The sequence below is a fragment of the Dermacentor variabilis genome, chromosome 6 (genome assembly GCF_050947875.1).
Source record: "Dermacentor variabilis isolate Ectoservices chromosome 6, ASM5094787v1, whole genome shotgun sequence".
Taxonomy (NCBI): domain Eukaryota; kingdom Metazoa; phylum Arthropoda; class Arachnida; order Ixodida; family Ixodidae; genus Dermacentor; species Dermacentor variabilis.
The window spans coordinates 132,965,999-132,979,352 of NC_134573.1; the positions used below are offsets into that span (position 1 = coordinate 132,965,999).

A 13,354-nucleotide genomic window follows, 5' to 3' on the forward strand; every position below is an offset into this window, starting at 1 on the left:
AGGTGAGGTGATGAAATTAGGAAATTCGCAGGCGCAAGTTGAAATCACCTAGCGCAAGACAGGAGTAATTGGAGATCGCCTGCTTCGTCCTGCGGTGAACATAAAGATAGGCTGATGATGATGATGATTCTGTCGCGTAACATCTTCGGATGGTTGTCGGCAAAATGCCCCAACAGGTGAAAAAGAAGGCCCAGGGCAGAACAGCAATAAACCGGAACACTTTCGGAGACGTGACACGAGCGCAATAAATACTCATTTGTGTCTGACGTTAGGATAAACATTGTGGGCGCAATTCTGGATGTGCGCGAAATGTTTGCGTGCTATACTTACCTTGAACACATCGCGCAGCGTCTTGAGAAGTAAGAAAGGAAGGAAGGAAAAAGTGGAGAAGGAAGGCAGGGAGGTTAACCAGTTTAGCTTAACCGGTTTGCTACCCTACACATGGAAGCGGGATGGGGGCGATGAAAGATGGGGAGAAGAGATAGAGAGCACATAACACGGCACACACATCGTTAGTTACAGTCTGTCGCTCTTGCGCGGTACGTGACATCACTGTCACAGCCGCTTGTCCAAGCCCGTCTCCTTCATAAACCGAAGTGGTCTCTTCGTCGCCTTCAGCTGCGATGTCTTCTGTCGGCGATATGCGCAAATAGTTGCAACTGACAATGGTTTATTGTCAAGGTGCGCTAGAACGGACGCAAGGGACTGTCTCTGAACATTAGATTCAGGACAGTCGCACAGTATGTGTTCCAGCGTCTCCTCCAAAAGACAGGCATTGCAGAGAGCAATAACGCGTAGGAGGAGGATGAAATAACGGAAGCAAAGGTAGGGAGGTCAACCAGACGCACGTCCGGTTTGCTACCCTACATGCTTTTTGTCGTGTTTTTGGACTCCAAGGCAGCCCTTCAGAGTCTGAAGTCAGCCTTACGAAGCAAGACCCATGAACAGCTGGTGTTTGAGACAAGACAGGTTCTCCATCAAGCCCCACAAACGGACATGACACAATCTTCTGATCGCTTACAGGGCACTGTGGCATCGTCGGAAATGACCTTGCTGATGATGCCGTCCAGTCAGCCCACAAAGAAACACTCACAGTTCCTATACCCTTATCAAGGACAGACGATGCGAGAGGCCTTCGTTTAGTCGTTTAGTTGCTCAAACAAAGACTGGAACTTCGCGGAACACCACGATTTTCACGAACTGCCGTCTTCCACCGGCTGGATCCTATATTGAAGCTGCGTCGAACTTCTCCCGCCGTGATGCAACGTTACTGTGCCGCTTCTAGTTAGGGCTGGATTTTACTAAAGCCTACTCATTCCTTACTGAAATGTCGGACACACCGATCTGTGACTCGCACAACTGTGAAGAGACGATAGAGCACGTGCTGTCTTTTTGTAACCTCTATGAGATAGAACGCGACGTTCTTCGGAGAGTGTTAAGCCGATTAGCTATAACGCGTAATAGTGCAAGTACTCACCTATCTTTGTGTGCTGCGAGTCCCAATGTTCCAAGGCGGCGTGGAGCTGGAACGAGGGTGCCAATAGTTAATGGCAGTAAGTAAGTTTAACAGATTGATTAGGACTAAGTGCTCCTGTCGGAGAAACCATGAAATATGTAACATGAAATTTTTGTCCACCCGCTGAAAGCCTTAGATCACGTCAGCGATCCGAGGCAGCCTTCGCCGAAACATGCCTTCTCCGAATTGCGGAACCTTTTCAAAGGCTGGATAAGGGAACTACGGGTTACGGTATACTTCAGCGAATTTAGCCTCCTTCCTAGATTACCTTTAGCGGCGCCTGCTAAAAGCTATTACAGCGATAAGCTGTCATACAAAGACAATTTTTTTTGCCAAATAGACACACACACATACAGTTGCAAACATCGACAATGACACGGACGGCACATGCAACTAATTTTCGGGCAAGTTGCTGTATACTCGCCGAAATACATACATGCTGCTAAAGGGAAACACACAGAAAGTTACAAACATTGACAACGGCATATGCGAATAATTTTCGGCCGAGTTGTACATACTTGCTGAAATACATACAATGCATACACGCCACTAAAGTGCGACACACAGAAAGTTAGAAACGTTGACAACGATACAAACGGCATATCCAAATAATTTCCGGCCGAGTTGTACATACTTGCCGAAATGCATACATATCCGCTAAAGTGCGACACACAGAAAGATAGAAACGTCGAAGATGACCAAGGCGTCAGTCACTCCCCACTGTATTCAGTTTTGTTGTTACCGCTCAAACACATATCTTGGATAAGAAGTCTGTAGTTTTTTTGGTGGCGGAACCACGATTTCATTATGAGGTATGCCGAAGCTGGGAATTAAGTTTCACCACCCGTGGCTCTTTTGCGCGCACCTAACTTTAGGTGTACACGAGCGTGTTTGCATTTCTTCCCATCGAAATGCGGCCGCCGCGGTCGGGATCGAACCTGCGACCTCGAGCTCACCGGTGCTATGGCAAATTAAAATGTGAATGCTCATGGGTGCGCGATGTCCTCGCGCAGTGTTGCCGCAGGCCATAAAGAAATAGATTTTTTGCTCGAAAAGTCAGCACAAATTACTTGGTCCGTCGTATTGGGAAAAGAGGTGTCTTAAGCAAACCTCTTGCCGGCACGAATCCAGTGCTTATTGTTAGTTCTACATTGTGCCAGCTGCGAAGCAGTAACACAGTACAATTACAGGCGAGGTTCTTGGCGTGGTATACAGCTAATCTTCAGCACCATAACTACTAAAAATATGCTTTTTCCAACCTTCAAACCATCAGTTTCGCATTTCGCAGGGGGCACAGATGACATCTGATACCTGAAATCTGATGTGTTCAGTGTGTTTGGGACTATGCTTAAGCCTAAAAATAAAGAAAGGTACATATTGCTCGTTGCTTGTGCGCATTACATAAATTTTGATCATGCTTTAGCAGTTACCTACTAAAGAACAGCAGCAGGAAGTTGTAGAAAAATTGAACATTTTGAACAAGCAGTATATTTCACTATTGTTTATCTGGAAGACGCCAATAATGGTAGATTCCGAAGCGTTATCACTGAATCACTAAAAATTCGAGAAAAGAAACTGAGTAGACCTAATAATAAATCAGTAGCTGCGGCAATACTGCGAGCCTAATGATCAACAACAGATTTCACTGTAACACAGAAAGAGCACGTGTGTGTGTGTGTGTGTGTGTGTGTGTGTGTGTGTGTGTGTGTGTGTTTGTGTTTGTGTGTGAGAGAGAGGGAGAGAGATAGAGAGAGAAACATCTCGTGCCCTCACGTTACCTTCATGGTCATGAGGCTGCTTATTGAGAGAATCGGTTCAACCCAGTCGAAGAGCGCCTTGTACTCGTCCTCGTGCATGGAAATCAGTCTCCTGGAAAGCGGAAACGTATTTTTCGTACCACGCTTGACATTCTGAAGCACAACACTCAACTCAGGACACGCGCACAAAATAATGACGTTTCTTTTTTCTTTTTTTTTTTAAGTGGCAGAAGTATACACGGATTCATCTTTTTTGTCATAGATAAAAGTGAATAAAGTATGAGGCCAAATTTCGTACGTTCGACTCGCGTATCGATCGTCAATGCAGTATGTTGACAAGACACGCTATTAACCTGAAATCGGTGGCGGCCTTTGAGGCAGACTTTGAGGCCTTTGAGGTACTGCCTGCTCTGTCGCCTTCAGCATCCTTCACTGTATACTGCGAGTTTCCGACAACTGACTGCTTGGGAGAACTTTGCGAATACTTCAGTTTTCTCGTCATCCCAATTAAAACAAGCTCGCCTTTTTGGGCGCAGCTAACTATATTTGAAGCGGCAATTTGAGGCATATTTGGCAACATTAAGCTGCAGGTCAGCTTCACTCAATTTTTATTCACACGGATTTGGACTGACGCTATCCTATCTGTGTCACTTCTGTGATGGCAGTGAATGTCCAAAAGGTCTTTCCTAGTGATCCTTGATGTTGAAGTTTATTGATAACAGTGAAGTAATGGGTGCGTTGCATGTAAACATACAGAAAGCTGTCCCGTAGGTCAAGGCTAATGTGATGTCTCTCATAAGCGGTGACATAAATTACTCACTGCAAAAACAATTGCGAAGTATGGAGCAAATACAATTGTAGTTCAATTATATAAATTTGGTGCATCTCTTATTTCTTTTTATTCACTCAAATCTAGCTACTTAATAAACACGTACTTACGCACAGGGAATGCAAGCGAAAAGTACAGTAATATATAGAAGAGGACAATGGATGAATGTTCAGCTTACTGTAGCCGCTAGAATTTAAAGCTCTTTATCAAATGCAACAATTTTCGTTCTACTTGGTGGAGCAGTTGTTCCATAAAGGCATTTCTGCTCCTTACATGCATTTGAATAGGGAAATTGGAGTTGGCCCGGAGCTATAGTTTTCTCTTACCTTCCACAGAGAGGCCTCAACGTGCGTGCGATGTCCGGTGAGCCTTTTTCTTTCTAACCAGTATGCTTTAGCCACAGGGCGCTTTCTAATGAGACCTTCAAATTCGCTGTTAGGGACGATGTTCCTACCACGCTAACCCTATTATGATTTTAGTTAATTTCTTTTTAAAGCTTATTTTCGTATTAGTGGTCTGCCAAGTGCTTGAATCGATCACTTCCATTCAACGATTCGTTCCTTTATTCTTGATTTCATGGTTGCTTATATTTATTTCAAAGTGCGTTACGCCCTTGAAATCACAGCTCTGGAAGTTCTTTCAGTACTAGCGAAAACTCCTGTCGCACCAACTGCAGGCAAAATTAAGAGTAACAGTACATTATATATATGCTTAGAGGAAAGGGGTGAAAATAAGTTGTGACCGCGAAGGCTAAATACACACACTGCGTATTTAGTCTTCGCCACACTGCGCCGCGTCAGTTTTCAATGCCCAAATGAATGCAAAAACTGTGGATTTCAAGTCTTAACCATGATGATCTACCCCGCCTCCTTGCAGGCAACCTGCACTGGGGTACACTGGTGCAGTTCGGTTAAGTCTTTCACGCTAACTAGGGCGCAATTGTCTTCTATCTCATATTTAAGTTACTGTAGTCATTTGTGTTTTGCCAAAAAAGAAAAGCAATTGTTCTCAGAGTCGCCGCATACTGCGCTTCTTACAGGACATACGTATATGACCATCAAACTGCCTGGTGTTGGGTCTTACTTGAGGGGTTTGGCGTACAAGTTGAAGACACCGCTGAGGTCCGCATTGTACTCCTTCTCGGATGTGGCGAGTTCCTCGACGATTCCCAGGCGGCTGTCAAAACCTTCAAGGAGAGACAGATCTTTCTTTAACTTGTGGGGTCTAACGTCCCACAGCAAGGCAGTGGCTTTTAGAAAAATGCCCGAAGCGGCGGCCACCGGATTCGTCCTTTACTGCCCGCGCTGTATAACGTCCGGCCTGTGCTCGGTACTCGAGCATTTTTTTGTTTTGTTTTTAATTCCATCTCCTCACAATGTGGCCGCCATGACTGCGATTCGAACCCGCGTCTTTGTAGTCAGCAATAGAAAGCCATTGATATTGCATGAGACACTGCGGTGGGTAAATTAAAGTATCTTAAAGAAAAGACAGAGTCGTAGAGGGGATTCTGAACCGCAGCTTCAGCACTGTGACATTATAGGAACATATCGAACACAAGCATAACAAACAACCATTTCAATTTCTTTCTTTTTACACAAGCCTTCTACACAAAGTGCTGCCTTCCATGTACAATAAATAACGGTTTCCCTGCAATTCTCGAAGTACCTCTGCACGCAATTGAAAAAAAAAAGAAAGAAAGGACCTGTACGCAACATTATATGCAAACGCGACAAGCTGAATATGCATTAACATGCATAAGCAATGTCTCTCTCTTTTTTTTTCTTGCTCTCGTGCTATTGACATAAGTTAAAAATTTTCTTTAAATGCTACCAAATTTTTTTGACAACTCAGCTTTAATACTACAAGATTACAGAAATTTTCACTCATATTCCCACTATCATCGATCGAAGGAATGAAGTTGCGCTTATATATCCAAGAAAAGCACGGAAGTTAGTCTACACCACACCGCACTACTCCAATGCAGTGTGGTGAAACTCATCAAGAATTTGTAAATGCCAAGTGCAAATGAATATTGTAGAGGCTCTTCCATGAATTCTCCATAAATTACTCCGTTTTTGTCATTTTTCACCGTTACGTGCTTTTCTTCTTAGTGAAACAGCCCATTGAGCGAGGCTGTTGCGGTATGCTGCGCCCACTGGCAAAAGCTACTTGCGCAAGCAAAGCAAATAGCGTGATACTCGAAGAGCCGCAGATGCTTGCGCCATCTCGCTGAGGCTGCCGCAGACGCGCTTGGGAAAGCACCCCGGCGCGAAATTCGAACGATGCAAGAACAGGTTTCGACAATGGCATGCGGCGAAGCGTCCTTTCGGAAAATACACGTCGGAGGAGGAAAGGGGCAGCTCCTACGTGGCGGGAGCAGGAATGATGATGAGTAATGGCAACTCTTCATCAATGAGAACAAACTTGTGACTAACTATATTACAAAACAATACCCGCCGATTGGCCTCCTTAATCTCTGGATCATTGAGAGGCCGATCGCCATTTTGCAGAAAAGCGTTCTGTCTTTCATAATTTAAAATAGGGTGCCTATAAACAAGGTTGCAGCATGCCCGATAGCTCGGTCCTTATATAATCAGATAACTTGCTTTAAGCGACTACGCTATGGCCTTTCTAAATTGCTACAACTACATACCTCATGCTTACGCTAGGCACAAGATTCTTTTCTCTCTCTCTCTCTCTCTGTATATATATATATATATATATATATATATATATATATATATATATATATATATATATATATATATATATATATATATGCGTATATATTGCCTCCAATAGCTTAATCAAGAATATATAACGTTGTGAATGCACTCGAGCCACCCTTAAACAAGCTAGATGTTGGTGTCCGTAAAAGATAGCTTTTAGTGCTATTGCTAGAGCAATATTTTGTTAACTATATGAATAAAAAAATGTAGGCGCCCTTTAGGTGGCGACGTCTACTCAATGTCACAAGGTAAACGAATGGATGGATGGATACAACTTTCTTGTACGTCCGGCAAGGTTTAACGCGACCCGGGCTCAGGTCTCCCACGGGGAAACGTCAAGGCCCTGCCTCAACGCCGCCTCACGGGCTTGCTGGACTGCGCACGTCTGGATTCCGAGGTCTGAGCTGCTGTTTGGATCGCACCGCTGGTACGATCGGTTGGGAACTCGGCGCTGACGCCCGTGGTTGTACCTGGGTCGCAAGCCCCAAGGGTAGCGTTGGCCTGGCGGCCTGGGGTACAACTGGAAGCATCCGAAGGTCCCGGCAAAGCATGAGTCGACTGGTAACAACAAAACAACTTGTTTATTTTAACATCGCAAAGAGTTGGCGGTCAGGTTGACCGAAGTAGAGAGACGGGAGAGCACTTTACTCAACAGAAGAAATCGGAGCCCTCCTCTTGGCGTCCGGGGGCAGCTGTTTTTATACTCTCGCAGTTGAGGGCAAGAAGGAACCCCTCAATAGACGAGCACGTGAATGTACAATGGGCTAATGGTGACGCACACTGTCGTAGCGCTGCCGTAGCACAATGTCGTAGCACAATGTCGTAGCACAATGTCGTAGCACACTGTCGTAGCGCTGCCGGTCGGGCACAATGACTGTAATGAGAGGATGATCCCTGCTTTCGCATCGCCTGGTTCGGGCACAATGACTGGAAGGAGAGGGTGATCTTTTGCGGTCGCATCGCCGCAGTCGCGCCTGGAAACACCTGGCGGGGAGCGTTGCGGCGACGACGATCGGGCCAAAATGTCTGCCGCCCCGCCGCAGTCGCGCCGGCAAAACCACGTGTCGCAGGCGAAACGCAACAGACCGCCCCGCCGGGGGAAGGAGATCCCGATGGACAGGGGACTGCATCCGCTGTCCGGAGGGATGTCGCTCGATGATGCTCATAACCGAAGTCGGGCGTCCCTCGACGTTTCTTGAGCGCAGTGCACAGAGAAGTCCTCGTTCTCTCGTTCAGGTTCGCACGGGACACTGCAAAGTGACTTCGGGAGAGTTCACATTTTTGTTCTCGTTCCCGGCAAGCGTTAGAACTACGCTGAAACTCAACCGCTCAGTCAGCAAGCACGGCACAACCCTCACTAAGCCCTGCCAGGCTCTTTCCCCTTTTTATACCACTGCCTAGTTCCTTACAGTAGTCTAGCATCACTCAGAACGCGTCCACAAATTGGAAAATTGCACTAGAAAGCATATCATCACTTTGAAACACTAAACAAAAGCAATATGTTAAAAAAAATCCTGCCTCGGGAAGAAAAACATCAGTAACCAACAATTTTGAGGCTGATTCCCACGTTAGGGGCTTCGACTTAAGCCATCGGCGTTACCGTTGAGACTCCCCTTTTTGTAACGCACCTCAAAGGAATATTGTTGTAAAGCGAGGCTCCAGCGCAGGAGGCGGCCATTTTTGGGAGAGATGGTCTGCAGCCATTGGAGAGGGCAGTGATCCGTCTCAATGATAAACCTCGAGCCGGCTAGATAGCATGACAATTTCTGAACGGCCCACACGAGACACGCACACTCTTTCTCGGTGGCGCTATACGCCTGCTCACGACTGGTCAGCTTTTGACTAGCATACAGGACGGGGTGTTCTACTTCTCCATTTTCCCGTTGGCACAGTACAACGCCCATGCCTCGCTCACTAGCATCGCACTGAACAATGAACCCTGTTGTATAGTCTGGCGATCGTAGCACAGGCTGGCTTGTTAGGGCACTCTTTAGGGCGCTAAAAGCTCTTTCCTTTGTCTCGTCCCAGACGACTGTTTGAGGCTCTGTTTTTCTTAGAGCATCCGTCAGGGGAGCCGCGATATCAGAGTACCTGGGAATGTACCTCTGATAGTAGCCGGCGACACCTAAGAACGACCGAATATCGGTCTTTGTGCGCGGTTGCGGAAAGTCTCGCACAGCGGCCACTTTTATTTCAGAGGGGCGGCGACGACCCTGACCAATCACGTGACCGAGGTAGACAACCTCGGCCTGTGCTAACTGGCACTTAGGAGCCTTTACTGTCAAGCCCGCTTCGCGCAGGCGGGTTAGCACTGCCCGCAAGTGTGTCATATGCTCAGACCAGGATGCGGAGAATATCGCTACGTCGTCTAGATACGGTAAAGCGAATTCTTGCTGTCCCCGCAACACTTTATCTATGAGGCTTGAAAAACAGTATGGCGCGTTCTTCAAACCAAAACTCAACACTTTAGGACGGAATGTTCCCATTGGTGAAATGAACGCCGCATACCTACTAGCCTCTTCAGTAAGTGGAACCTGCCAATAACCCCTGACAAGATCTAGGGTGGAAATAAACTGAGCGCTACTAACTTTCTCAAGGCGCTCCTCGATGTTAGGGATCGGATAAATTTGATCCTTAGTGATGGAATTAAGCCTGCGGTAGTCGACGCAAGGACGAGGTTCCTTGCCCGGTACCTCAACTAAAATCAAAGGGGACGTATAATCACTCTCACCTGCCTCAATAACACCGAGCTGTAGCATTTTCTTTACCTCAGCCTCCATAATATCGCTCTGGCGGGGTGACACCCGATACGCCTTGGATCGTACTGGCTCTGGGGAGGTAAGTTCTATATCATGAGTAAGGACAGAAGTCCTACCAGGCCTCTCAGAGAACAGACCTTGAAACTCTTGTAATAGCTGGTGTAGTTCGGTTTTCTGCTCGGGCGACAGCGGTGCTTTACTGATAAGGTCACTAATGACTTGACCGGTGTCTTCCCTGTTCGTCACTGAGCCTAGTCCCGGAAGCTCGACCGGAAGCTCTTCAGGAACGTTTACCATCATGCACACCACTGCTTCCCTTTGTCTATAAGGTTTGAGCAGATTACAGTGGTAAACTTGCTGTGCTTTCCGCTTTCCTGGCAGACTTACCACGTAGTTAACGTCCGACAGTTTCTGAACAATTCGTGCTGGGCCCTCCCACTGCACGTCTAGTTTGTTGTTTAGCGATGTGCGCAATATCATGACCTCATCGCCCACCTCAAAACGACGGGCCCTGGCTGTCCGATCATAATAAACCTTGGCCCTCTGCTGGGCCTTTGTCATTGCTTCACCTGACAACTCCTGTGCCCTTCTTAAGCGTTCGAGGAGCTTAAGTACGTACTCCACCACGACTGGGTCGTCGCCCCTACCTTCCCACGATTCTCGAAGCATGCGAAGCGGAGATCGAAGCGAGCGACCGTACACCAGTTCAGCTGGCGAAAACCCCGTAGCCGCATGCGGCGCGGTCCTTAAAGCAAACATCACCCCAGGCAGACACAGCTCCCAGTCAGTCTGATGTTCAAAACACAAGGCTCTCAACACGCGCTTCATGACGGAGTGGAGCTTCTCAACGGAATTCGACTGTGGGTGGTACACTGAGCTGTGTAGCAGCTTTACCCCACACCTTTCGAGAAAAGTTGTCGTCAAAGCGCTAGTAAACACTGTGCCCTGATCTGATTGGATTTCCGCAGGAAAACCAACTCGCGCAAATATGGACAGTAGTGCATTGACTATCTCAACTGAGCTGAGTTCTTTAAGCGGCACTGCTTCAGGGAACTTTGTCGCTGGGCAGATCACAGTCAAAATGTGTCTGTACCCCGTGGCTGTTACCGGCAGAGGTCCCACTGTATCAATAACGAGCCGTCTAAAAGGCTCCGTTATGATAGGTACCAATTTCAACGGCGCCCTTGATTTGTCCCCTGGTTTGCCCACCCGCTGACAAGTGTCACATGTCCTCACGAAATGGTCTGCGTCCCGAAAACACCCTGGCCAATAGTACTCTTGCAAGAGACGGTCCTTAGTTTTCTTAACTCCTAGGTGTCCGGACCACGAACCCCCGTGTGACAAGCGCAACAGATCCTGACGATAGCATTGAGGCACGACCAGCTGATCGAACTCCACTCCTCTGCGGTCTAGATACTTCCGGTACAGGACTCCACCTCTTTCCACAAAACGCGCAGTTTTCCTGGCGATACCTTCTTTGACATTGCAGCGCACGTTTTCCAGGCTGCCATCCTTTTTTTGCTCGGCTATCAAAGCCGACCGGCTGACTTTTAGCAACCTATTAAGTCCGTCTGACGTAGGCGCGATGAGCAAATCAGTAGATAGCTCTTCTAACTTACCCGTGTCGGGCGTTTCCTCTCCAGTATCTGGCGCCTTTAACGTTACAGACTCAAGTTTATTCAGTTCGGGCGTGCTCTGAATATCAGCTTGCTGCGCCTCTGACCCTTTTTCGTTGTTTGATAACGTCGGCCCCGCAACTACCGCCTTTGCAGCGAGCTCCCGAACCTTCGATCTGGTTAAGGCCTGAACACTAGCTTCACCAAACAAAAGCCCCTTCTCGCGCAGGAGGTGATCGGACCTGTTTGAAAATAGGTACGGGTACTGGGGTGGCAGCATAGATGACACTGCCGCCTCTGTCTCAAGCGCTCCGAAAGGTCCTTCAATAAGCACCTTTGCTACCGGCAGACACACGCTATGAGCTTCCACGGCTTGCTTGATCCATGCGCACTCGCCCGTGAACATATGGGGTTCTACATAAGACGGGTGAACTACATCCATCGTAGCTGCGGAATCTCGAAGCACTCGGCACTCTTTCCCGTTCACGAGGAGGTCTCGCATGTAAGGCTCGAGAAGCTTCATGTTCTCGTCAGTGCTGCCTAATGAAAAAAACACAACTTTTGGTGTTGTTTCCAGACACTGCGCCGAAAAGTGACCCGGCTTCTGGCACGTATAACAAACGCCCGCTCGCCTCATCTCGAACCGCTTTCTGCGTTTGGCTGCCGCCGTCTCTTTACGTCTGGTCGGACTGCTTTCACTCGCATCCGCACTACGCGTGTCCCCCTTTAATCTCATGGGCGTGAACTTCGGCCTCTCAAACTTCGAGCCAAATTCACCCTTTTGACCGTCCTTAGCTCCGCGAGCCCGACGCGTCACAAACTCCTCGGCTAGCTCAGCGGCTTTAGCCACCGTACAAACGTCTGGCCTATCCAAGACCCAATATCGCACGTTCTCCGGTAACCGACTATAAAACTGTTCTAGCCCGAAGCACTGCAGAACTTTATCGTGGTCACCAAACGCTTTCTCTTCTTTGAGCCACTCCTGCATGTTCGACATAAGCCTATACGCAAACTCTGTATATGACTCACTTTTGCCTTTCTCATTTTCCCGAAACTTCCGACGGAACGCTTCCGCAGACAGCCGGTACTTTTTTAGCAGACTCGATTTTACTTTGTCGAAATCCTCTGCCTCCTCTCTATCCAAGCGAGCGACTACGTCGGCCGCCTCGCCGGGTAACAAAGTGAGCAAGCGCTGTGGCCACGTTTCCCGAGAGAACCCCTGCTTCTCGCACGTTCGCTCAAAGTTAACCAGGAACAAACCAATGTCCTCTCCAAGCTTAAACGGCCGCATCAGGTCAGTCATTTTGAACAATACTCGTTCTCCTGCACCGTGTGCCTGACTTCCATTACGAGCGCGTTCCATCTCTACCTCGAGACGCTTCATTTCCAAAGCGTGTTCGCGCTCTTCCTTTTTCTCTTGTTGCTCTCGCTCTTTCTGTTCTTTACGTTCACGTTCTTCTTTTTCTTTCTGTTCTTTAAGTTCGCGCTCCTGTCTCTCTTTTTGCTCTTTAAGTTCGCGCTCCTGTCTTTTTGACCTCTCCTCAATAGTCTCAAGGCATTCCGACAGCTCGTCATCCTCAGCCTCTAACTCAAGAATAGCCTTTAGCAGTTCTGGTTTTCTGAGTTTGTCCGAGACATCCAGACCCAACTCTCTTGCAAGCTCCAACAATTTCGGTTTGCGCAACGACTTCAAATCCATGGCTGCTCTGAATGCTGCTTTCTCTACTGCCTATTATTGTCTTGCCGCAAACTAACCCGGCAGCAACGACAACCACAAATACCAGCTCTGTTTCTAACACTAACAAAAGCCTGGCAAAGCTCAGAAGAAGAAAGTCCCGCACTCACCAAACCTCGCAGGCAGGAATTCCGCGCAGTCGTTCCGCTGCAGGCAACCAGTCGTCACACAGGGCTCGTTGCACTGCTCCCGGATCGTCGTTGAGCTGCTCAGCATACAGTCAACTGCATCTCTTCGCTGCTGGCCTCCGTTGTCGCGATCTCACCGCTGGCAGACAGTTGTTTGAAGTCGGAGGCGATCTCACCGCTGCCAACCAGATGTTTTGATCGCACCGCTGGTACGATCGGTTGGGAACTCGGCGCTGACGCCCGTGGTTGTACCTGGGTCGCAAGCCCCAAGGGTAGCGTTGGCCT

The 13,354-nt window shown here is 47.9% G+C and overlaps 1 protein-coding gene across 1 annotated transcript in view; it reads right to left on the reverse strand.

Moving 5' to 3' along the window:
• The window catches only part of LOC142585251 (uncharacterized), a 788,133-nt gene that overhangs the window by 620,270 nt on the left and 154,509 nt on the right, over positions 1-13,354 (reverse strand). The window contains exons 3-5 of the mRNA XM_075695850.1: positions 5,186-5,288; positions 3,295-3,385; positions 1,478-1,523 (exon numbers count right to left, since the gene is read on the reverse strand). Of these exons, the coding sequence (XP_075551965.1) occupies positions 1,478-1,523; positions 3,295-3,385; positions 5,186-5,288 (240 nt within the window). The remainder of the gene's footprint in view (positions 1-1,477; positions 1,524-3,294; positions 3,386-5,185; positions 5,289-13,354) is intronic.